At 38.8% G+C, this 24,361-nt stretch overlaps 3 protein-coding genes across 8 annotated transcripts in view; 1 reads left to right on the top strand and 2 right to left on the bottom strand.

The window, feature by feature from the left end:
- Positions 1–106: 106 nt before the first annotated feature.
- Positions 107–8,072, bottom strand: LOC139940656 (uncharacterized). Its single transcript, XM_071937007.1, has 6 exons — positions 7,981–8,072; positions 6,153–6,313; positions 4,475–4,595; positions 3,769–3,876; positions 2,726–2,812; positions 107–1,607 (listed from the first exon to the last, which is right to left on the bottom strand). Exons 2-6 carry the CDS (start codon positions 6,275–6,277, stop codon positions 549–551), a joined length of 1,500 nt encoding a protein of 499 aa, XP_071793108.1. The 5' UTR covers positions 6,278–6,313; positions 7,981–8,072; the 3' UTR covers positions 107–548.
- A 470-nt stretch (positions 8,073–8,542) lies between these two features.
- Positions 8,543–21,019, top strand: LOC139940456 (insulin-like growth factor-binding protein 7). Its single transcript, XM_071936719.1, has 4 exons — positions 8,543–9,127; positions 15,841–16,040; positions 17,454–17,603; positions 18,538–21,019. The coding sequence occupies exons 1-3, from the start codon at positions 8,689–8,691 to the stop codon at positions 17,598–17,600; spliced, it is 786 nt and encodes a 261-aa protein (XP_071792820.1). The 5' UTR covers positions 8,543–8,688; the 3' UTR covers positions 17,601–17,603; positions 18,538–21,019.
- Positions 21,020–21,326: 307 nt separating this feature from the next.
- LOC139940454 (uncharacterized) overlaps positions 21,327–24,361 on the bottom strand; it is a 35,570-nt gene continuing 32,535 nt past the window's right edge. For all 6 annotated transcript variants that reach the window (XM_071936715.1, XM_071936710.1, XM_071936712.1 and 3 more), the window contains exon 8: positions 21,327–23,309. In XM_071936715.1, coding sequence (XP_071792816.1) covers positions 23,227–23,309 — 83 coding nt within the window. In that variant the 3' untranslated portion in view covers positions 21,327–23,226. The remainder of the gene's footprint in view (positions 23,310–24,361) is intronic.

The following is a 24,361-nucleotide window of genomic DNA, read 5'->3' as shown; positions in this document are numbered from 1 at the left end:
CGACGTAAAAGGAAAATCGTGCAATTTTGAGTGATGCTTGTGTGGATCAGTATATTCTACTTTTAAAACATCTTTCTAACCATATACATTTCATAACAAACGGTTTCAAACGCTTTTAATAGACCAACTCGTCCGATCCAAGGCAACGTGTTCCTTTAAGTACTAACCAAGTGTCCAGTGTCTTTTATTCAATTAAAACCATACTTTATTTTGTAAATCTGCCAATTTTCCTTGCCTTAACTTCTACTTTGACTTCAATGACTTGGCTCTGTATTCAATCCAAAAGAACAGATTTTCAATCGGAATATTCCCATTTTTGTTTGATCTCCATTAATGATCTCACCTGACACAAGAGGGCAGTTTTTACAATCTGCCTGCTCAACATCACTCCTTTTTTCCCCCTCATTTTATGTTGCTCTCGGGCGGCATTATGAGCAACTCTCATAAACCTGATTCCTCAAGCATCTACTGAAACACCTTTTTGTTTCCTCTTCTACATGTACATAGTCGTTCCTACAGAGTTAACATCAACCATCAACCATCCCCGTTTACAGATTCCTTTTTTCATTTTTAGCTCCCTTTTTACTCATTTTCTTTGACGGCACAAGATCAAGTGCTCCTTCATTGTCTATTATTCTTTCCAACTCGGATTTTAAAAGCTCTGCATCCTTCTTGCGTTTCTTCTTCTTTTGTTTCTTTGAAACTAGTTCATCACTATAATCTTCCGACTCGACAGATATCACAATTCCATTATCCTCCTCGCACTCCACAATTTCGAGATCCTGATCATTACTTCTCTTGTGTTTCTTCTTATTTCTTTTCTTTGACAGCTCGCTATCTCCATTGTCAGTTTCTTCAGTGGCATCAGTCGTTTCATTCAAACCATTAAGTGCATCATCCCGCTTCTTGCGCTTGTGCTTTTTATGTTTCTTTGAAACTGTTTCATCACGATTATCTTCCGACTCGACAGATATCACGATTCCATTATCCTCACATTCCACAATTTCGAGATCCTGATCATCATTTCTCTTGTGTTTCTTCTTCTTTCTTTTCTTTGACGGCTCGCTATCTCCATTGTCAGTTTCTTCAGTGGCATCAGTCGTTTTGTTCAAACCATTATGTGTACTACCATCATCCTGCTTCTTGCGCTTGTGCTTCTTATGTTTCTTTGCATCTCCGCTTTCTTCATCGGAAGCTTTCCTATCCTCCTCTTCCTCACCATTTGAAATTGATTCTTCCGACTTGTCATGAAGTTTCTTATGCTTGCGTTTCTTTGATGATTTCTTGGCTTCATCATCAGAGGAAGGTCTCTCCTCGTCACTCTCATCAGCTTCAAAGACTTCCTTATCCCTCTTATCTGTCTTCTTCTTCTTCTTGTTCTTCTTCTTGTTGTCACTCTTTATAGATTCCCTGTCATCTTGTCCAATTTCTTCTCCACCATCCACGGCCATCTCCTTACGCGACTTATCTTTTTTCTTCTTTTTGAGGTCAGTCTTAGTGTCGTCGCCTTGGCCAGAAGGTTCTCCAGAAGAGGTACCATTCTCCTGAGTTGTATTCACCGTCACCTGTTTGGTTCCTTCTTCAGTCTTTGCTGAAGTTGCGTTTTTCTGTTATAAAAGCAGAGTTTGGGATTTTCAAAAATGGTCCAGTCTAAATTAACAGTAACTGAAAAAGTCAAAATGAAAGGATCTTAGGAAATGTGGCCAGCAGAGGGCGCTGTGATGATCGACTACACAGCCTTGAAAACTACACCAATATCGTAGTGAAATAACAATGTGTTTTTTCCGGCCGGTTTCTGTATAGAATAAATCCATGTGACCAGACTTGTCCATCGTTCTTGTGTTTTAAAATACGAATACAAATACAAACGGTATACTAAACTGTATTTGTAAGTCTAACATACAAATTAAATACAAGCGATGTACTAAACTGTATTTGTAAGTCTAAAATACAAATACAAACGGTATACTAAACTGTGTTTGTAAGTCTAACATACAAATTAAATACAAGCGATGTACTAAACTGTATTTGTAAGTCTAAAATACAAATACAAACGGTATACTAAACTGTATTTGTAAGTCTTTCCTTGATATTGAAATGAGTCTTGTAAAAAAACTCTGCTTCTTAAAAATGTTGAGAGACAAGCCCATCATTTTTGTTGGTTTTCCAGTTCTACCCCAATACAATCCATATAAGTTGGGTATTAAAGGGATGCTGCAGTGAATTAAAATAAAACAGTTAATTTTGCTGTCATTTATTTCTGATATATGTATTGAACATCAATAAAATGCGTTTTGTTTTTTCCCCGACATAATCTCACTTGCGTAATTAGCGAATAAGTCATGCCCCCCTTTTGTGGATTGTTACCGCCCCCCTACCATCGACGTCACTTTGGGAATTCAAACATATCGTTGGCAAAAAGAGTCTGGTTCCTAACTACACACGCCTATGTGCCAGGCCACACAATGCACACGTCTCTAAATGCACACAGCCAGGGGACCCGACGGCTCGGGTTCCCGACATGACGTCACATGAAGGCTCCCTTTCAGGGGCGGGGTGGGTTCCCCTAATCTCTTGAAAACCACTTTTAAAATACTTGCGCATTAAATAAAAAAATTAAAAAAATATTTCAGGTTTAAAAAGTCATGTTTAATCGTTTAAATTTTTAAAAAAACCACTGCATCCACCCTTTAAGATATTTACTCAAAACTACAGCAAATTGTACCTGTTTGGCTCCTGCCTCACTAAACACAGTCCAGATCTGCTCGATGAGACTTACATCACGCACATTCAGACCATTCTGTAAAAATCTCTGAAAGATTGGGAAATAATTTGTTGTGAAACATGTAAGGTACAAGAATACCGGTAGTCAACCTTATTACAGCACTAGCAGTAGTATATTCAACAAGTTCACTTCAGGATTAAAAATCTTTTTCCCGTTACCCATGCATAATTTTTTAAATATCTATGATTGCTTCATTAATTTTTTTTCAATAAATCTCCTTTAGGACACCCATAAAAAACATGTTTTCTCGTTGACATTTGCAGATTTGAGTGGCTCATAATTTTTGCTGCGGTCGTGTTTTTGAACACACCGTTAGAAAGCCGTTATGGCAAAGCATCACCCAAGCTGTTTCAAATCAGCCAGAGAGATGAAAGGCCTTGTGACAAAGCAGTATAATTTGTCTTTACAAAATCTTGGCCCGTGTTTATAAAGGAACAAGTCTTCATCAATGGCATTAGGCACAAATCTATTCCCTGAGTTAAGGCCTGGTCCCACTGCATCGATAACGAGAACGACGACGCAAAGAGAGCGCATTCTACTGGTTGAATGAGCGTGTGCAATTTCTGCGTGGAGCAATTCAACCAAAAGAACGCGTTCTCTTTCCGTCTTGATCGCTATCGTTCTCGTTATCGCTGCAGTGGGACCGGGCCTTTAGCCTGTTCATTACTTAAGTGCCTTTTGTCTGGGGCCACCAAACCATGACCACAGAAGCTATGTGAACAGTTGTTGCCAGTGAACATGCAACCAGCCACAGTGCCTCACCACATGTGGTGTGTTGCCATATTTACCACCAAACACGCAAAGAGACTTGAATACCAGTTTTAGTAATAATAATACTAATTACGTGTTTATATATAGCACTATTCACACCCGGAGGGCGTCCCAAAGCGCTTCGCGCTATTACCCCTGGTCACTGGGCCTTAGTTCACTCCTTAAACCATCTCCGCTCCCTGGTGGGGAGTATAAATGCAATGCAGACTCACTTCAAATTTGGCCTTCTTGCGAGGAATGTTGTCGTAGTTCGACAGACGCTCTAGTAGACTTCTCACTCTTGGACTCAGTGACTGTGAGGAACTTGCCGCCTGAACGCACTGCAAAACAAAACAAAGGTAAACTTTCTTCAATTGACTCAGCTCAGGTCAAAATTAGCAACACATTATAAAATGGAATAAAAACATTTACAAAGGCTGCCTTTTCCTGTTCAATAAACTTTTTTGACATGCACAACCCCAGCATAGACTCCTCTTGAAAGAACCCACAGACTTCACCTTTATTTTGCCATCACAGGTTCTGATAATTTTGTAGGCAAGTCAGTGGCAGATCAAAGTTAAAAGGGGGCAGGAGGGGCATGAGACATAAACAAAGTCCATTGATGCCAGGTGCTGTAACCTTGTAAACAAGGTTTGAAACCAGGCTCAAATCCAAGGCAAACCAGGTTCGATTTCCCACGCAAACCAGTTCAAATCCCAGTCAAACTAGTTCAAATCCCAGGCAAACCAGTTCAAATCCCAGTCAAACCAGGCTCAAATCCCAGTCAAACCAGGTTCGATTTTCCAGGCAAACCAGTTCAAACCAGTTAAAATCCCAGTCAAACCAGGTCCAAATCCCAGCCAAACCAGGTTCGATCCCAGTCAATACAGGTTCGGATCCCAATTCTACCAAGTCAAATCCCCGCCAGGATTGACTTACCTCAATCCACTGAGACTGTTTTACTTCTCCCTTGTTGGCCTTGGTATTAGCTACATAGTCTTTTCCTCCGTACTTCTCATTCTCCGTTATGCATTTTGTATGTAGTTTATAATCATCTCCACTGTACGAAAACAACAAGAAGAGAACATAACAGAATTAAAAGCTGATCCCTGGAGTGTGGTGGCTGATTAGTCTTGTGAACTGCACTCAAGTTCTGGTGTTGTTGGTAGGAGAGTATGGGTTCAAATCCCAGTCACTGCGTATGTGTCCTTCAGCAAGGCGTTTCACCTTAACTGCTCCACCCTTTGGATGGGACATATAGTCAAAGGCTTAAAGCAATTAGACCCTTTCGGTACAGGAGAAAAAAAAAAAAGTTCACAGATTTACAAATAATTTACAGGGTTTACAGAAGGTAATGGTGAAAGACTTCTCTTGAAATATTAGTCCATGAAATGCTTTACTTTTTGAGAAAATGGTAAAACAATATAAATTCTCGTTAACGAGAATTACGGATTTGTTATAAACACATGTCATGACACGGCGAAACGCGCGAAAACAGGAGTGGGTTTTCCCGTTATTTTCTCCCGACTCCGATGTCCGATTGAGCCTAAATTTCCACAGGATTGTTATTTTATATATAAGTTGTGATACACCAAGTGTGGGACTTGGACAATACTGTTTACCGAAAGTGTATAATGGCTTTAAAGAGTGTTGGGTGGTGCACATAAAAGAAGCCAGAACAATCATAGTCAAATAAATCATGTTTTTACACTGTCACCCTCAACTGCATTAAAGGCAGTGGACAGTTGGACACTATTGGTAATTACTCAAAATAACTGCTAGAATAAAACCTTAATTGGTAACGTTTAATGCGGAGCTGTTGATAGTATAAAACATTGTGAGAAACAGCTCCCTCTGAAGTAACGTAGTTTTCGAGAGAGAAGTAATTTTCCACAAATTTGATTTTGAGACCTAAGAATTAGATTTTGAGGTCTCGAAATCAAGCATCTGAAATCACACAACTTTGTGTGACAGGGTGTTTTTTTCTTTCATTACTATCTCGCAACTTCGACAACCAATTGAGCTCAAATTTTCACAGGTTTGTTATTGTATGCATATGTTGAGATACACCAAGTGAGAAGACTGGTCTTTGACAATTACCGAAGTGTCCAGTGTCTTTAATACAGTTTTACATATCACAAGCTCCAAGTAAGAAGAATGAGCGGGAACCAGATGCTCTTTGACTTGATGGCTCTTTTGCACAGTACCATACTTGAGCGGGTGCGTGGAGTGGATCGGCCACAGACTTAATTAAAATGTGCAACATTCTAGCACATTTTAATGAACCAATATCATGGGGTTATGAGCAAGCAAGGTATGCTAGGGAAATTGGAAAGGCGAGATCAATCACTCTTGGGAACAAGGTTGAGCCTGATGATGATAGTAATAAAAATATATTAAACGGCATTTATAAAGCGCCATATATCCATTAAATTGCTCAACAAAGGGACTGTACATAACACTCAACATTATTAAAAACTAAATAAATGCTACAAAGAAAAAAAATTGATACAAATCAAGTCAGGTGAACTGTAAAAGTAAAGATGGTACAATTCACAGCAAAAATGCTTGAATGACGATAAAACAAGTGGCCAGAAATCTGACCGCCGTTACTCACAAGAAGTCTTTGCCACAATCCATACAAGAGAGAACTTCACAGTTACGACATTCTCTCAGGTAGTGCTTCTCAACATGAATCTTCTTAACGCATTGGCCACAGGCATTACACGTGAAGAACACCATGTTGAATCTTGGCACTGCAATCAAGATTCTTTCAATCTGGAAAACAAAACAAAAACGTTGTAAGTTCACTGTATTGTAAGGCACAGTTGAATAGTTAGTATTTAGTAAGCCTCGTGCTGGAATAGGTAAGTTGTAAAATAAGCTGGTGTGTCATGGCCGAGCGGTTAAGAGCACCGGTTTCAAGCTCTGGTGTTTGATCACCAGGGTGTGGGTTCGAATCCCGGTCGTGACACTTGCTACGTAAAATTGGGGACTTGCATAAAATATTTAAAAAAAAGAAAAAAGAAAAAAGATAGCTTGGTCACTGAAGAAAAATCAAGACTGTGGATCCTTTCAAGTTTTACAAACTTTCTAGTAGTACATTCAAGAATAAGAAGTATGCCTGGGGGCTGGTGCCTTTAAAATTGTGATTGTACACTGCAAAGATCAATCAATGGCAAATGCGTCTTCGCAACGAAACAAATACCACAGCATGAAACATCAATGCGCAGGAGGCATGACACGATAAAGAAAAAGGCGCGATACTGTTTGCCGTACGGTACAAACGACGGGTATGTATTTTTTAAAGGGTAGGAATACAGGATACAACGGTAAACATTCCGTATCCTGCCACCACTTTTTCACTATTTAGGGTGCAATCATTTAGCTTTCCTTTGTCGACCCTGGTCTGCCCCGAAACGTTCGAATAGCTTTGGCGGGGCTCACCCGGGTCAGCCCCCAGTGCCCTGCTTGAGGAGTGGGTCACTTGGGGGTGACCTGAGGTGCATGCCATCACCACGAGAGGGCGAGGGAGTGTGATCATTCGATTAGCTCGTCAGGGGCTCACCCGGGTCAGCCCCCAGTGCCCTGCTTGAGGAGTGGGTCACTTGGGGGTGACCTGAGGTGCATGCCGTCACCACGAGAGGGCGAGGGAGTGTGATCATTCGATTAGCTCGTCAGGGGCTCACCCGGAGTGTGAGCACTGCGGGGTCGAACGCACCCAGTATTGGTAAATATTTGCCATTAAATGTTTACCACCTCGCCACCAGCCTTGCTCAAGGCAGTCGGATTATTCACTAACAAAAAAGACCGCCGCTGTATAAAAACCCACCCGTATTCACTGTGCGTAACATCGCACGACAAAATGCCCCCGCATGAGTGGGCCGTCAGGCATGCAGCCTCCGCATGCGGTTAGTGGTACGAGTGCGGATGACTTGTGTTTACAGTAGAGCTGAGTAGTCGTACAATGTGACAGTGTGTATACGGGTGGGTCATGCGGTGTGATCGCATGCACAGGGTATACGGGTTGGTTTACAGCGACGTCTTTTCGGAGCGAATAATGCGACTGCCTTGAGCAAGGCTACTCCTAGAACTATTTCGGTTTCGTTCGGCTATCGTTACGGGAGACGATAGCCGGACGAAACCGAAATAGTTCTAGGAGTAGAGCAAGGCTACCTCGCCACCAGACCATTATTATGGTCAGTCAACGGAGGTCAAAGGTCATGAGGTGTACCACTACTAAGTATAGTACTATACTGATTACTGTGTTGTATATAAAAAAAAAAGTAAACTAAAAATAGATTTAGAATAGGTTGATCACTGAAAATTATTGAAGCATTATAACATACTCAATCAAAAATGGCTAAATCTATGGTCCAATTTAACATCTAATCGGTGATTCATTTTTGTGTAATACCCCTTACTATTAAATAATGTTTACTCACTAAATCATCAAACCTGTTCCTTTTTGTCAACGCATGGAGGTATAGAGCTATGCACGATACACACAACTCCACGTGTGCGGCGGCCGGCGGTGTGTGGCAAACCAGTGTGGCAATGGCAAAAATACGTACAATTATATTGGTCTTGTGTCCTTTCACGCGACATGAAATACAGTATCCCTTTGAAAACATTTTAAGGAAACAGACGTTCCAGACTTAAACAGATCCCCTGAAAATATTTGTTGTAAATTTGCCTGCTATGAGTCAGGAACTTAGATTAACAGGGACATTCCATTTGGGTTGTGGGGGTGGCCTACCTCTGCTCCTTTTAGGGTTGATGAATAAAGTTTTAATTCACTTTTGTTTATTGAAGCACTTTGTCCAAAATAAAAAGCTATTGTGAATAACCACGTTATAGATAATTTTCTTTTTTAATTACAATATATTCACGTCTTTAAAGTGTCTTTTGTTGACGTTTCTTTACAGGAAATTACTTGAACTGTCCCACTGTTTTGAGATAATCCCTCTGCTGCTTAACTTTTTTCATTGTTGAGAGTGCGTATGTGATGTGTGCAGCTGACTGAACTCAAGAAGTTGTTTATCTCAGAAGTTCAGAGAGAGCGAATGTAGAAAAACGGGGTGAAAGAACAGCGTAAGATTTCATCAACCGCTAAAGTAAAAATTTCGGGAAATTATTACCACCAAAACATCATGTTCTTTCCCCAGTTACTTCTCCTCGCAATCGTGGGTTATTCCCTCAGCCAGCGGATCGACACAGATGACCGGGTAGACTGCGAGTTGTGTGACAAGTCAGCGTGTCCCACCGATCTCCCCTGCCTGGCCGAGCTCGTGCTGGACCGTTGCTCTTGCTGCAAAGTCTGCGCTAAAGTTCTCGGTGAACGGTGCGGTGGCCCGGAGTCCGTAGACGGGCGGTGTGCAGACGAGTACATCTGCGCCGGGAAATCTGTCTATGACCCCGTGAAGGAAGGAGGCGTCGGGCAATGCGTCTGCAAGAGTTTCGATCAAGTTTGCGGGTCAGATGGAGTGGTTTATGAGAACGAATGCGAGCTGAAAATGGAGAGTTATGGAAGAGTTCAGAGGGGGTTGTCGGCCATTGAGGTAGACGAAACAGACGTGTTGTGCTTGACCCGTAAGTATTATTATTAGAATAGAAAGTTTTATAAACGTGCATTTTATCACCAGATCGTGAGTGGCAGATCTTGCTCTGAACGAATGGACCTGCTCAGCAGTTTGAATAGTATTTATCGTTTCACTTCTTTGCAAATGCTTTGTTTTCTTAATCTTCCATTTCCAATAGTTGTTGTTTTGTTTTCCTTTGCTTTGTACTTTATTACTTTTTTGTTAAATGCAATCATTAATAATACATTTTCTTATTGTATAGAGTCACGGTCCTCCCCACTACATCTCACTACATATGGCCCTTACTCTATGATATGGCACTATATTGGTCCATGAAATCCTCTTTTTCTCTTGTGTCTTTTTATTAATTACTGTAAAAAGTTGAATGCATTCTGGCCATGCAGTTTCTTCTCTCCCGAAATAACCTACTGGAACCGGGTAACAGTAACAACTTTTTACTAATATTAGTCATTGGTTTTCAGATTTATAACAAATTGAAAAAATAGGCTGACTCCAGTTGTGACCAAAATATTTACAAAGAGTGAAAGGTTTTGGGAGTAAAACATCCTTATAAATGTAGTGATTGGATTCAGCATGTTTTCTAGCATTTCTTGTAGAAAAATGAATGGTTAATTTTATTATCAGAAAGTGGTAATTCTCACCTACTTTTTATATTCATTGAACTTTAAAAGTTATAATGACATTTTTTTTTTCTTTTTCTAAATGTATGAATTCTGACCTTTTATGGAAGGCTATGCAAACAGCCTTTTGTACTTTTACCTAAATGATAACAGAATGAAAGAAATAATTTGACATCTTGGCGTCTGAATGCCCTACCCCAAGACACCCCTGTTTACATTAATAACAATCAAGTTTTTACTTCATAAAGGAACTTGATTGTTATTATATTATGCAAACATGGGTCGTCCTTGACTGTGCATTCTGTTTCAATTGTACAATGTAATTTAACATTGCTTATTATTGATAGAATGTGTGGGAGCCTGGACTATGTACTTAATAGGGACAATTAGTTATTGGAAACAAATTATTGGGCTGTTTCAAGTGCATTGCAGTCCATGCTGGAAGTTCTGGATTCGATGAGATTTGTATTTTTTTGGCCAGCCAGCTGGCTTGTGGGGGGGGGGGGGGAGGACTGTGATGAGAATGAAAGTTTACTTTTGACATTGTTGTCATCCCTTAGATCGATCTTTGATGCAAATTAATCTTAATTGACTGTGATGTTACAAAACAAATTTGGTAATACTGAGGGCGTGTCTCAGGGATAAATCTTAATAGTCGTGCTTTGAGAAATGATCCCAGCTGGCAATGAGGATCATTATTTTACACTAGGCCAATAAAGATTAAATCTTGGCTTTTTATATTTTGTGTATGGTTAGAATGTAGCTCAAATTAGTTCATTGAAGTTCCCAAATGATTATAAATCGATAAAAGTAAAATGTCAAAAAATGTGAAAGGTCTAGAATGAAATGTTATTAACCCCAACGGGATGGGTATGGGCCTTCACATAACCCACACTCTCCTCCCTGAGTAAACTGCTATGGATTTTTACCCTTCTTCCAGTTTTGCAGGATCTGGTCCAAGTTGTCTCTTCCTTTTCTACACTAGTCTACACATGTGTACATGTAGGTCATTTGGCTGAGACTTTCCAACAACAGCATTACATTTCATATGTTGATACTGCAAATAACTTGCATAGCTTTACAACATCTGGGCCCAATTTCATAGAGCTGCCAAGCACAAAATTTCGCTTAGCATGAAATTTCTTCATTGATTAAAACAGGCTCCATGATACAACCGACTTCCTTTTGTTACACTTAGCTTGTTAATACAAGTATTCAGCTGTCGTCTGCTCATCCTGAAAATCACATGGAAATTTATCAAGGACAAAATTTCAATGTTTAGCAAATTTTTCTGCTATAGTAAGCACGCAAATTTGCTTACCGTTAAGCAGCGCTTTGAAATTGGGCCCTGGTTTGGTGGTTCATAACGCATTGTGTATCATAGCCGTACTCACTCTTTTTAAATTTGAACAGAGGCTTATAGAGATCTTTTCGTTCTTAAACAAGGTTATGAATTTATCTTTCATCAGCCAAACATGTCATTTTTGTATGGGACTTGTAGTTTGTAGGCCTATACATGTATATGAACAATTTCGCCAGACGTGTTTTTCCAAGAAATTCGACCAGTCCTCAGGTTTTCACTGGTGTTTGGCAAGCCAATTAGTTCTTATTTAACAAATTCAGATATTCATGTCCCGGATACATGTTTTAACAACATGTTTTTACTTCCATGCTGGCAATTTTTATGTTTGTTTTTCAAGTGCATGTGTCTGCGTTTATTTCTACCTCCATGGTTAAACGGTGCACTGCTCTGTGATTGTACACACTGTACACCAACATTCAGACATGTCTTGGATTTTGTAGACATCACATTCTTAGAAATAGGAAACTTCACTTGTGTCCAGAGACCCTGCCAAATATAGTATGTATACCCTCTGCAGCATTGTCTAGAAAGAGTGGACCAAGTCTGTCTAACAGAACTGTACCAACATTTTGGGGGGGCTAAAAGGTCACAATTACAAGTGTTTCTGAATGATTTTGTGTCAATAAAGGGAGGGTGCAGCCTACTTTGGAGTTTGGTGTAGTATCCAACATTAATAACCATATTATTAAACTTTCTTAGTGAGAGGCACTGCACCTGTCCATATTTAACGTATATTGTACAACAACATGTTGAGAAATGATTCCTTTCATGGGAATGTGGTTTTAGAGGGCGGGATTTAAAACATTTCAATCTGAGATTGAAATTTTTTTTTGGGTGATATCTCAAAAATGCTACCCATTGATAAATTAAATTTTCACAGGTTTGTTGCATGATTATTGAATTGTCTTCATTGTATCCACATTCATAATATAACAATATAGGGTTAAAACTGAGTCATGGTTATTTAAACCAATATACTTACCCGTTAATCATGTTAATACAGTCACGTTGATAAAAGACTGTTTGCTGAATAGATTTTAACCAAACTTTTGTGTCATCATAAAATTATAAGGGCAGGGTCCAATGTAGTCGCACAGTTGTACTGAACTTGTAGACAAGATGTGCTTTTGAACTGAACCCCAGTTCCTGTCTAGACCAGTACTAATGATTGAGACACTTTCTCACTATGTCTGGTACAAAATGTAAATGTCATTACTTTTAAATAGTAATACAGTGCAACAAAGAAACCCATACAAAGAAACCCTGATGAGGGCTACAAATTTACAGTGGGCCACAGGGCTGAGACCAGCGATTTGAGCTTCGGGCTAGTACTGTATTAATTTTATGACTGTCCAAGTCTGGTTGTCTTGTGTTCAACAAGTCAAAGGTAGCTTTTTACATCAAATAAATTATCATCAATAATCTAAAGGCCCTCATAAATGAAGACCCTGTTAAACATGAAACTAGCTCAAATCCTTCATTTCAACACCGGTTTTTCTAATGGGGTGTGGTAGTTTTTAGTTTCAGTCTCAACCTACACTATTGTACTAGAATGGTGAGTAAAACTAATGCTGGTAGTGAAACAGGAGTGAACTTTTTGATGTGGTCCCTTAAAATGTCACCCATCCATCTCCATATCTAAGCCCAAGGCTCTGGTAACCTAGCAACAGTTGGCCAGCTTTAAAGGGAATGTTTGAAACATGATGATGTCAAGGTCCTTTTTGACAATGGATAGTTACTCACTCGGAAAAGATCCGAGTTTATGAGTACCTTTTGAGTTTTCTTAATTTCATGGATTTTTAAAAATCTTTTTGGGCCTTCTTTTTGAGTCTGTTGTTATTCTTAATGGGGGACTTCCGGGACGCTTGGTGGCAGCAGACTTACCAGGTAAAATCCATTGTTCTCGGTGATGCGCGCATGCTCAGAACTAGGTAAACAATGACAAGTCTGCTGCCACCTAGTGTTCCAAAGTCTCCCATTGTAACATCTGGGGAGGTTCCAGGTCTCGAATAAGGGAGAAGCCAGGCCTCCCTATTGGGACCCTTTATTTAAATGTGAAACATTTCACCTGAAATGGGCACTTGACAAGGTGTCACAATGCCAAGACCAGAGTGACAGAGAGGCAGTGAACTCTGCAATGATGAAAGCCTTGAATTAAAAACAAATCTGATAATTTAGAAAATGATTGGGAGGCTGACTTGGTTTTGTAAAGTAGTTGTTTGGAGTTGACCTTTAACAAAACTGAGACCCAAGCTGGCATTCCAAAGTTGTTAATCAGTCATGGAGTGGGGTTTTGGTGTCAGGGTGTTTACACCAGGCATGGTCTCAACAACTGTAGAAACATACACCCAAGGTGAACTTGTCAAAACATATATCTTCTCAAAAACCAGAACCGAAACATTGCTTTATTTTTAGCCTAAACCCTTGAGGTAAAGGACCTGAGAGTGACAAAAAAAATGTCTGGATTTGTTTGGACATCCTGCAGAGCTGATACTATTTTAGTTTTGGAATAAAAATTGGTTTTGCGGTGTCTGAGTCATGACTATTGTGAACACAGGGGAGGGGGTAATTGAATTATATCAGTTTCATTCATTAAATTTAATTCAAAACAAATTTCGGGAAACTTTTTCTGACTGCTCGAAATTGAACTGTATGACTCTGGACAAAGCTGTTTTTGCGAAAACTCTTTTGATATGGTTTGATCTTGATCGGTTGTAAATAGTTGAAATTTATGATGGGAAGATTTATTTATGTTGTCATGACCCCAAATCCATATGGAATTTAAAGACACCCACATGTGCCTCTGGCTACAGCAGTATGCCACATTTCCATTCAAAGACAGTGACCTCCTTGTGTTTTGTGTATTGTTTTTTTGGCCACCATTCATCCAGGAAGAAAATAAACCATGAAACCAAGCCTTGGTTTCACTCAGTATTAAATCTGCAAATTAGTTCAAGGGTGTTCATTTCTCAAAGTATGATTGACCAGAACAACAAATCATTTCAAAGTAATGTATTTGTAGTTGTTTTTTCCCCAGAGCAACAAGCCATTTCAAAGTAATGTACTTGTAGTTATTTTTCCTGATTGAGTACTATTAGAATTGTTACTGTGTAGGCTATAGGCCCTATAATCAGCAGGCTTACTTTCCTGAGTTCTGTGACCAAAAAAACCCCACATACATATCATTCGGGTTGAATTCCAATCCAACCAACGACCTTTGACATTCTAGAGCAGATATCTTATATTACCATTATTGGCAGGGTAGCTAGAGAGGCAGTTTAAATTCTATATCTTTGCAGCTGGTACCGCAACAATTTCACAGATGTTAAACTTGTGTCGGGGCTAAATAATATTATTTGGTTTTACCCATACACCGATGTGTGTAAACCACTGAATACTCAGTATTTTCCCAAGTCCTGTGAAAGCGCCGTAAAGCCCCCTACTTTTGGTGAATCGCTGTGCCAGTGTGTATAGTAGGCTATTGAATGCAGTGTTGATTGAATGGGATAGCAAAATTCGCTAAGGATGTCTTGAACTAAGGCTACACTAGACCGTACTAGGTATACTGCATACACCAGATTTGAGGCCTGTAGGTAGATATATGGACCAAGGGCGTATTGACTGCTTATGAGGTCAACTACTAAAGTTGACAGGATTTGTGACACCCAAGGAAAAATAGCCTGAATTTATTGTCCTGAAGGGACAGTCTCACCAGATTTTTACCAATAAACCCAGAGGATCTGCTGACTAAAGTTGTTCTGTAATTGCACCTGTTAAAAGTATCTTCCTTTGCTGTGTTGAAAATGTGACAAAACAAAGCAAGTGTTAAGGATTGTGAGGCAACAAGTTTTTCCATGATAGCACGCCCTCTTATGGCAAATCGAGGAGAGTCTTGAACCAAGACTAGGCTGAGCTTAGAGAGCTGAGCTGAGGCTTAGGCCCATGGAAAGTGCACATTTCCTAGTGCAAGTCTGGTTTTCGTCTGAAATGGTAAATGCCAACCACCTGAACCAGCCTCTGCCTTGTCAATCAGGAAGTCCCTGGTGTAGTAGTCTGTCTCTACCCACCAGACTCCAGTCAGCTGCTTGGAGGCAATTAGCAAAGACCCCCCATGTGGAGCCTGGCCAACCTGCCATTCCCCCCTGAGCTAGAATGGAACTGTTCAATAATGCATTGTAAACATTCCATTGTGGGAGTAATTTGTTGGGCCAGATAATTTTTGATATTTTGACTCATAGTCCTATATAGCTCACACCAATTAAGTTATTTTTGAAACAAAGAAACAGCTTTTTACAACTGCAAACTGACTTTAAAGCTCTTTTCAAAAAAAGTATACACATGGTCCCTTGTTAAGAAGATTTAAATGGGACCTTGAACAGTCCAAACATTGTTATAAATCCATTCACACACAAAATAATTTATAAAATTGCTCTTGTGTGAAAAGGGCTTTGGTTGATAAAATTAATACAATAATTATCAATGTCCTTCTTTCTAAAAAGTGTGCTGAATCATAGTTGTATCATTGATTTTGTACAAGTATACTTTGGTCTGGTATGACTCCCCAAATGTTACTAAAATTTATTATATGATTTTGTTTGTTTTTGCTTTCTGCACATTCATTGAGGGCTGAGATACTTTCATGAAAATCATTTACTATTCTTACCACGATCTTTTTTTCACCTCCCTGTAAATTAAGTAATTAATTTTGTTTATTTTCAGCTCCTTTCATCACATCTCCACCAAAGGACGCCTTCCTGAAGCTTGACTCTCAGTCAGAGCTGAGTTGCGAGGCTATCGGAAGACCCGTCCCTGACATCATCTGGACCAAGGATGGGGAAGAGTTGCCAGGCAACCATATCAACATAGCAACGCGCAAGAGAAACGGGCCAACCAAATTTGGGATGACGAGTTGGGTGCTGGTAAGTTTTTATCACTCTCAGCTGCTTGATTAGTTGATTCAGATGCACTCGACAAACTCGGCCATGAAAACACATAAGACCCTTAAATTTGTCCTCATCAACAAGGTACCCCCCTCTCCCCTCATCAGTGTCTAAAAATGATTATGTCTAGGGATACAAAATATTAATTTTGGTTTTAACCCTTACATCGATGTGTGTAAGCACTGTACTTTTCCAGAGTTCTGTAAAAAAAAATCCCAGGCATATTTCTAGATTGGGATTCAAACCCAGGACCTTTGCAATTGAGGTTGTTGTCCGGGATGAGGAAAAGAGCTCCCTCAACCCTTGATCAGCTTATCTTTGGGACCTGTTTAGTCCTGTCAATCAACCACAAGCAGCAAACCTGTTCTACTGTTCAGCCTCCCTAGTTTTCCTACAACCACCCAACCCTCCTTCCGGTCCCCCCGAAAGCTACCGACCCATCTTACTAAAAAAAATTGCGTCTGGAATGATCCGGGACTTGCGTCTGAACTGGAAGGTGTGTCCATGAAAGTCATCTATCAGTCGTTGGCCTACAAATAATAGACAGTGAACTTCCTGGCAGTAATTGATGACTTTGAATCCGGTGGTGGACACTGCTGCTTGCTGGCAGAGCAGACAGATCATGAATAGTACGTTGACCTGAAATTTTGGGGGCCAATTTTAAAAAGCTGCTTTAGGCAGAAAATATTGTTTTTGCTGCTTAACGGCAGTGGACACTATTGGTAATTACTCAAAATAATTATTTGCATAAAACCTTACTTGGTAACGGTTGATGGTATAAAACATTGTGAGAAACGGCACCCTCTGAAGTGCCATAGTTTTCGAGAAAGAAGTAATTTTCCACGAATTTGATTTCAAGACCTCAGATTTAGAACTTGAGGTCTCAAATCAACCATCTAAATGCACACAACTTCGTGTGACAAGGGTGTTTTCTTCTTTCATTATTATCTCGCAACTTTGATGACCGATTGAGTTCAAGTTTTCACAGGTTTGTTATTTTATGCATATGTTGAGGTACACCAACTGTGAAGGCTAGTCTTTGACAATTACCAATAGTGTCCATTGCCTTTAAGCAAAAACAAGCAGGATACCATTCACAGATAGTAAATGTGATATGGTATTAAAGCTAGTACTAGTAAGCATAATCTAGTTGTACTTAGCTCAGTTTTGTGCTTTTTGAAAAGCATATCTATAAAGTTGGGCCCTGTTCCCATTTTCATAGGATTGCTAAAACAAAGGGTATTGCTAATCAAGTTTCTGTTTTAAGCAAAAACTGGCAGGTTACCAGTCAAAGATTGTATATGTGAAATGGCATTTTTGCTACCATCTTAGCTTAGGCCGCTTAAGGAAATTTGGATCAATGTTTGATAAAAGTGTTGTTTTCTGTTTCAGCTCAATGTGTCTCCAAATGATGGAGGAACCTACATGTGTAAAGCTGTGAACAGCCAAGGAGAGACCAGTGTCTCGGTCACCATCTTGGTCCCCACTCCTGAAGATATGAACAACAACAGTGCTAATGATGTTGCCCTTGAGTTGTAAAAGGTGAAGATAACATTTCAACACTTCTTCATAACTTTAGTTAGCCTCAAACCAGCCTTCTCCATGTTAGCGTAGGTTTGCTGGCCAAGTGCTAGTTTTAACAACTGAGGTAGGCCTGCAGCCGATTTCACGAAACTTTACCCAACTGCGTAAGTCCACTACGCAACTGCATAAGTCCACTTACGCAACATTTATGGCGTAAGTTGCGTCGTGAACGTTGCACAAGTGGACTTCCGCAGTTGCGTAAAGTTTGGTGAAATCGGCTGCTGGAATTACATGAAGGCGATGGCCTCTGTTACCCTCGTCTTGGCCTTGATGCCCCTTCAAAAGTTTCCAAAAGACTTTCAAATTTTCTAATTGAAGTGCCCTTTGCAAAATTAAAATGGCCTTGCCCTCTCTAGATGAAATTCAAGGCCTGCAACATTCCTTAAAACTTTGGTTAGCTTTGAACCAGCCTTTTCCTGTAAGAGTGGGTTGGCTGGCCCAGTGCTGGTTTTAACAACTAAGGCAGGTCTGGATTAACATGGATTCCAGGAGAGGCCATGACCTCTGTTGCACTTGGTCTTGGCCTCAGTGCCCCTTCTAACGTTTTCCATAGACTTTGAGATTTTCCAATGGGAACCCCCTTTGCCAAATGAAAATGGCCTTGCCCTCTCAAAGATGAAATTCCAGGCCTGCAACATTCCTAAAAACTTTGGTTAGCTTTGAACCAGCCTATTTGTTAAAGAGTGGGTTGGCTGGAAGGGCTGATTACAACAACTGAAGCAGGTCTGGAAGTACGAAGGCGATGGTCTCTGTTGCCCTCGTCTTGACCTTGGTGCACCTTCAAGACTTGCATCTGCCCAGCAAGTAGATATACACATGGTGTTACCACAAACCATCACATTGTTGGCTTCGAGTTTTGATGTTTTATCTTCCTCTTTATTTCGTTTTACAGGTCAGCGCTTTCCGTGACACTTTCTCAGATTTATCTTCGGTGTATAGAAACCAAACCAAATACATGAATGGCTAGTGTATAGCTTGATGCTTGCAGACTGCTCATGGTGCTAGAGTATCAAGAGAGGGCGCTATATAGATAGCCATTTAAATCAATGATAGAATGTTGTTTACTTCTGCATACTGCATGACTATAAGAAGAAGAAACTGGCATTAAGAAAAGCTTATACAATTTTAAAGATCAATTAAAAGTTCGTGTTGATTTCTCAACCAAAATTGATTCCTGAAAATCCTCCTGTAAGCCAAGTTTAGATATTGAACCCCCCCCCCCCCCGCCATAATAATGTGTTTAAATAAAATGTATAAACTAATTTTAAATAACAGCCACTTTCTTTCAACCATTTTTCAAAATACATGTATTAATCTTTCGCAGAATCATTGAAATGTTTCTGAATAACCCGTTTTGAAGGCTTTCATGATAACTTAATGTTACAACTCAGTATTTTAAAACTAATTTATTCATGTATTTATGAAACAGAGTTTGTAGATAGAATTTAGGTTAAAGCAATGGTGCAAATTTGGCTTCTTTGTTAAAGCTGTTATAGAAAATATACAAAGAACAGAGCACATACCAAAGGAAGGGAAACAAAAACAGATACAAAAACAATCTTACGACTAGTCAAGAAAACTAAACAGAAAGAGGAGCAAGTTTGATCAACGGAATTGTCTTAAGGAAATGTGCATGCACGTGTAAACATGGCCATCGTCTCATCTTCACCTAAACTTGTATCTAGCGTGTTCCACATGCAGCAACTGCAAAGGCTGTCCTAAGATCCCCCCTCCCCCTCCCCCCAAAGTTGACAAATTGCTTTTTACAGTCAATAAATCTTGCCTAGATGATGAATGGTGCTAAGTTAAGATAGACTGAGTAATATGATATTTACTTCACTTTTTGAACTATGCAACTAAACTTTGTAGTTTTAGAAAGGACGACTTATATTTAAATGTCCAGAGTTTTGTATTAGTATTTTTAAAGTGTTTTTTTACATATTTTACCAGCAAAACGTGCCTTATCTTATGTAGGTATTTATATACATTGTCTAGAAATATTTATAGTTGGATCTCTTAATGGCTCTTTTTGGATTGATGTGAACCATTGGTTCTTACTGAATTGTTGTGAGCATGCATGTGCTGTGATTTTGTATTTTGATGCGTTTTGATTGTTTAAAGGCAGTGGACACTATTGGTAATTGTCAAAGACTAGCCTTCACAGCTGGTGTATCTCAACATATTATGCATAAAATAACTAACCTGTGAAAATTTGAGCTCAATTGGTCATCAAAGTTGCGAGATAATAATGAAAGAAGAAAACACCCTAGTCACACAAAGTTGTTTGCGTTTAGATGGTTGATTTCGAGACCTCAAGTTCTAAACTTGAGGTCTCGACATCAAATTCGTGGAAAATTACTTCACTTCAGAGGGAGCCGTTTCTCACAATGTTTAATACTGCCAACCTCTCCCCATTACTCTTTACCAAGTGAGGATTAATGCTAATAGTTATTTTGAGTAATTACCAATAGTGTCCACTGCCTTTAAATATCAATATTTTCTGTTCAAGTCTTTCTAAGGCCATCAGTATCACTTTATCTCAGTAAGTAAATTGTGAATTTTGGTCGCTAGAGAATTCAAATTCAGTTCAAATTCATATTGAGGAACTATGTTCAAGTCTGCTTCTAAACAGTTGTAGGGTGCAAAAGTCTCAGATTCAACAGGGTTGGTCTCGATCTTGGCCTCGTTCTCAGATATCAAGGCCGTTGTCTTGGTTTTCCTAGTCTCAACTCAGGCCTGATTCACTGAGGCAACTGCCTCCATGCCCATGTGCCCCCTGGTCAATGCCATGGTGCCCCTAAAATGCTTCAGTAGAAATTTAAAATTTCCTCGTAGGGTGCCTTTTACCAAGGAGAAAATGCATTGGTGCCCTTACCCTTTTAAAAACAAAGCGTACAGGCCACGCCTGTCTACTACAATACTGCTTTCAAAACCCAATAGTGTATCATATAGAATACCTTAAATTAATTATGACTACTACCCAGTCAGACCTCAATGTTTATGTTGTTTTTTAGAATCTTGAGCCACTACAGACTCTGTTCAAGAATTTGTTAGAATGTATTTTTTATTATCTTGTTCTATTATTAGATTTTGTAAAATGCTGCATATTTTGTACTTAAACTCTTTTTTGAGTAAAAGGCAAAAACAACAAAAGATGTCTTCCATTCTTTTTGTAAAAATGATTTTATTTCACAAGTAATGTAAAACAGACGCATGAGGCTTCCCTTAAAACAGCGTCAAATGTTAACAGCAATCTCTTTCACATGCTGAATTGAACATTTTTACAGCTTATACTAATATTGTAAACATATTTACTTTTTAAAATATATGACTTAAAAGCTTACAATAAAATAATAAGTTTTGCGATTAAAAAATATTTGTATGGTGTGCTTCTTTCCATTGTAATCAAGGTCCACACTTCATGGAGCTGCTTAAGCAGAAAATATTACTTACAATTTTCTGCTTAGCAGAAAAAAACAGGATACCAGTCACAATTGGTACATGTGACATGGTATTTTGGGCGGTAAACCTTATTCTGGTAAGCACAGTTTGGATGTGCTGAGCTAATGTCTGTGATTAAGCAGCTTTATGAAATTGGGCTCAGTATTCGAGTCTAAGTCCTGGAAATGTTTTTCTGTGACTTGTTCGGACATTTTGATTTCGTGCAGATTCAAATTAATTCACTCTTAACCCACCTAATCATGTCAGACCATTTATTCACATGGCATTTGTAAAGTTAGAAATATTAAAAACAATAGATACATAATATTAGTGATACATGTACATGTAGTTAACAATTATGTTCAATTTCATTGGAGGTTACATTGGCACAAATTTATCAATACAAGTGAATAATACTTTAACACCAATTAATACAAAGTAACAAAACATGAAATTTACCATGAAACTAAATACATAAGTATTTCTGTACAAAAGCTTAAATCGGTTGGACCTATTTAATGTTTTAGTGGCAAGTTTAACAAAAAAATTGTTCTTAAAAAACAGATTTTGTCTACTAACTATCAACGACAAATGTATGTGTCACTTGTTCGTGATACTGGTAATATTTCGTTTAAATGTCCTAAAAATATGGGAAATAAGTTTTACAATTATTCATTTTTTTTAATTGGATTAAATGAATTACCCTCAGTGCAAAGCTTGTTGAAAAGGCATATAGATTTCCCCAACCCAATATTGTTTCCCCATCAATTGGAAAACAATTTTGCTTTCTTTTGAAAGCCTACCATTGATTGCACTGAAGTTTAAAGACTCTGGAGTCTTCTCACTTGGTGTATCTCAAAATATGAATAAAATAACAAACCTGTGAAAATTTGAGCTCAATTGGTGGTTGAAGTTGCAAGATAACTAGGAAAAAGAAAACCACCCTTGTCACACGAAGTGTGCTTTCAGATGCTTGATTGCGAGACCTCAAAATTCTAAATATCTGAGGTCTCAAAATCAAATTCGTGGAAAAGTACTTCTTTCTCGAAAACTAGTTACTTTAGAGGGAGCTGTTTCTCACAATGTTACAACCTGTCCCCATTACTCATTAATACCAAGTAAGGTTTTATGCCAATTTTTTTTTGGAGTATTTACCAATAGTGTCCACTGCCTTTAAGGAATATAGATCTTTTTCATTCTGCTACCAACATGGACTAATTTATTAAAGCTGTTTAGCAGATAATACCACTTTAAAGTGACACCAATAGTGTCCACTGCCTTTAAGGAATAGATCTTTTTCATTCTGCTACCAACATGGACTAATAATTTATTAAAGCTGTTTAGCAGATAATACCGCTTTAAAGTGACACATTTCTTTGCTAAGGCAAACTTGAATGGGGCACCAGTCGCAGCAACATTCAATTGTTATTCAGTTTTGGGTGTTTTTGCTTAAGCATGATTCCATGTGATGATTCCATGTGCTACGTATGCTTACAGGATTTATGAAATTGGGCCATGCCGTCATGTTCCCTGTCTCCAATAACAATCATAACCACTGATTTTCAGATTACCAAAAAGAGGACAGACTTAGATTTCTATATTTGGTAATAATATTGCAAGACCAAGGCCAAGTTTTAATAAGCAGACAATTCTGCTGAGCAAATTCTTTGCTAATCAAAAAAAAAATAATGGGGTACCAGTCACAGCAATGGTAGGTGAATAGTGTCCTGGCTGGTAACTTTTTTTTTGCTGAGCAAGATATGTTGTGCTTAGCACGTTTGTATGCCTACAGGCTTTGAAATAGGCCCATGGCCCTAAAGATGCTTAAAATAAATGTTCTGCTAAGCACAAAAGAACAGGATACCAGTCATAAATTGTACACGTGACACAGTATTTTGGCTGGTAACCTTATTCTAATATTACAACATAATTATGCTTACTAGTCCAGTAAGCATAGTTATGTTGTGGTAAGCTGCTCTATGAAATTGGGCCCAGTAAACCAACTTTGAATTTTACAATATTGGACGAAGGTCGCCACTAGAGGGCAGTATACATAAACATTAACAGTGAGTTGAATCTTGGTTGGATACTCGAATCTTTGGAGCAATAACATCATCCCTCCATCCTCCCTGGAATTTACTCATGAGTCATCGTCGTCACTCAGGTCGAGGGATGAATCATCATCATCACTTGAGACATAGGAAGACACTTCAGATATATCATCTGGATGGGAATAAACAAAAGACTTCATTTAAAGGAGGATGGTAAGTTTACATGCTTCTTGGGAAAAGTTTCCGTATCCTGTCACCACTTTTTAATTTCTTATGAAATAAAATAGTATCTAATTTACTCAAATGATAACTATATCCTTTTTGTAAAAATGAGTAAGAAAGTTGTGGCAGGATACAGACAGTTTTCCGGTTCTTAATTGTATCTTACTTGCTAAATAAAAACGTGTTGTATATAGACCCAGTAACTGGGGCGCTGTACTCCTTTTTTCCCCGAAATTTTGCTAGTACGACAGATAATGTCAAAATTTCGAAAAAGGAGTACAGGGCCCCAGCTGGGTCTATGTTGGTTAGACCATGGATGATGGTAAGGCCCGTTTAGTTTTATCTTGGTGATTGCTTGCGTAGCCTAATGTACATGTACATCTACACTTGCTCGGTTTCTCGGATTTGTAACTTGTATCTTGCTTAATCTTTTGCTTTTATTTTGTAAAAAAAAAATGAACGTCGTGTCTTGGTTGCATGCAAGTTGTACGTTCAGTACTTGTTGTATTGTAATTTATAATTGTATCCAGCGTGCTTGTATCGCGAAGTAGTTAGAACTACTTTCATTACAAGAAAATTACATCTTGATACTGTGGACAAATAAATAAACTGGGACAAATAAATAAACTGGAAACATTTAATCACAAGGTTGTTAAAAAAAAAACAGCTGAAGAAGTTTTCAGGTGTGACCGGTTCTTCACATCAAAAGTTGATAAAAATCAGACAAACAGTCTTTCATTTAAGATTTTATGTTTTCCTCAATGGCTCTGTGTAATAAAAAAAACCTTGCCTGCATGATTTCCAGGCTCTTTTGTATTTCCCCATGTGATGTAACAGGTTACTATGTATGCAGTAAAACAAACAAATTGGAACAGTTTTGGATTTTGCGTGAATCAAAGTGGTATCTTTGCATTCATTGGCTATTAGTAAGACTAGTTCAAACTGGCACTTTGACTTTGAGCAGGCCAGACAGACCCACTCAGTGATAAAACCAATGTCATT

The sequence above is a fragment of the Asterias amurensis genome, chromosome 8 (assembly GCF_032118995.1).
Source record: "Asterias amurensis chromosome 8, ASM3211899v1".
NCBI lineage: Eukaryota > Metazoa > Echinodermata > Asteroidea > Forcipulatida > Asteriidae > Asterias > Asterias amurensis.
This window is presented reverse-complemented; position numbering and strand designations above follow the sequence as displayed.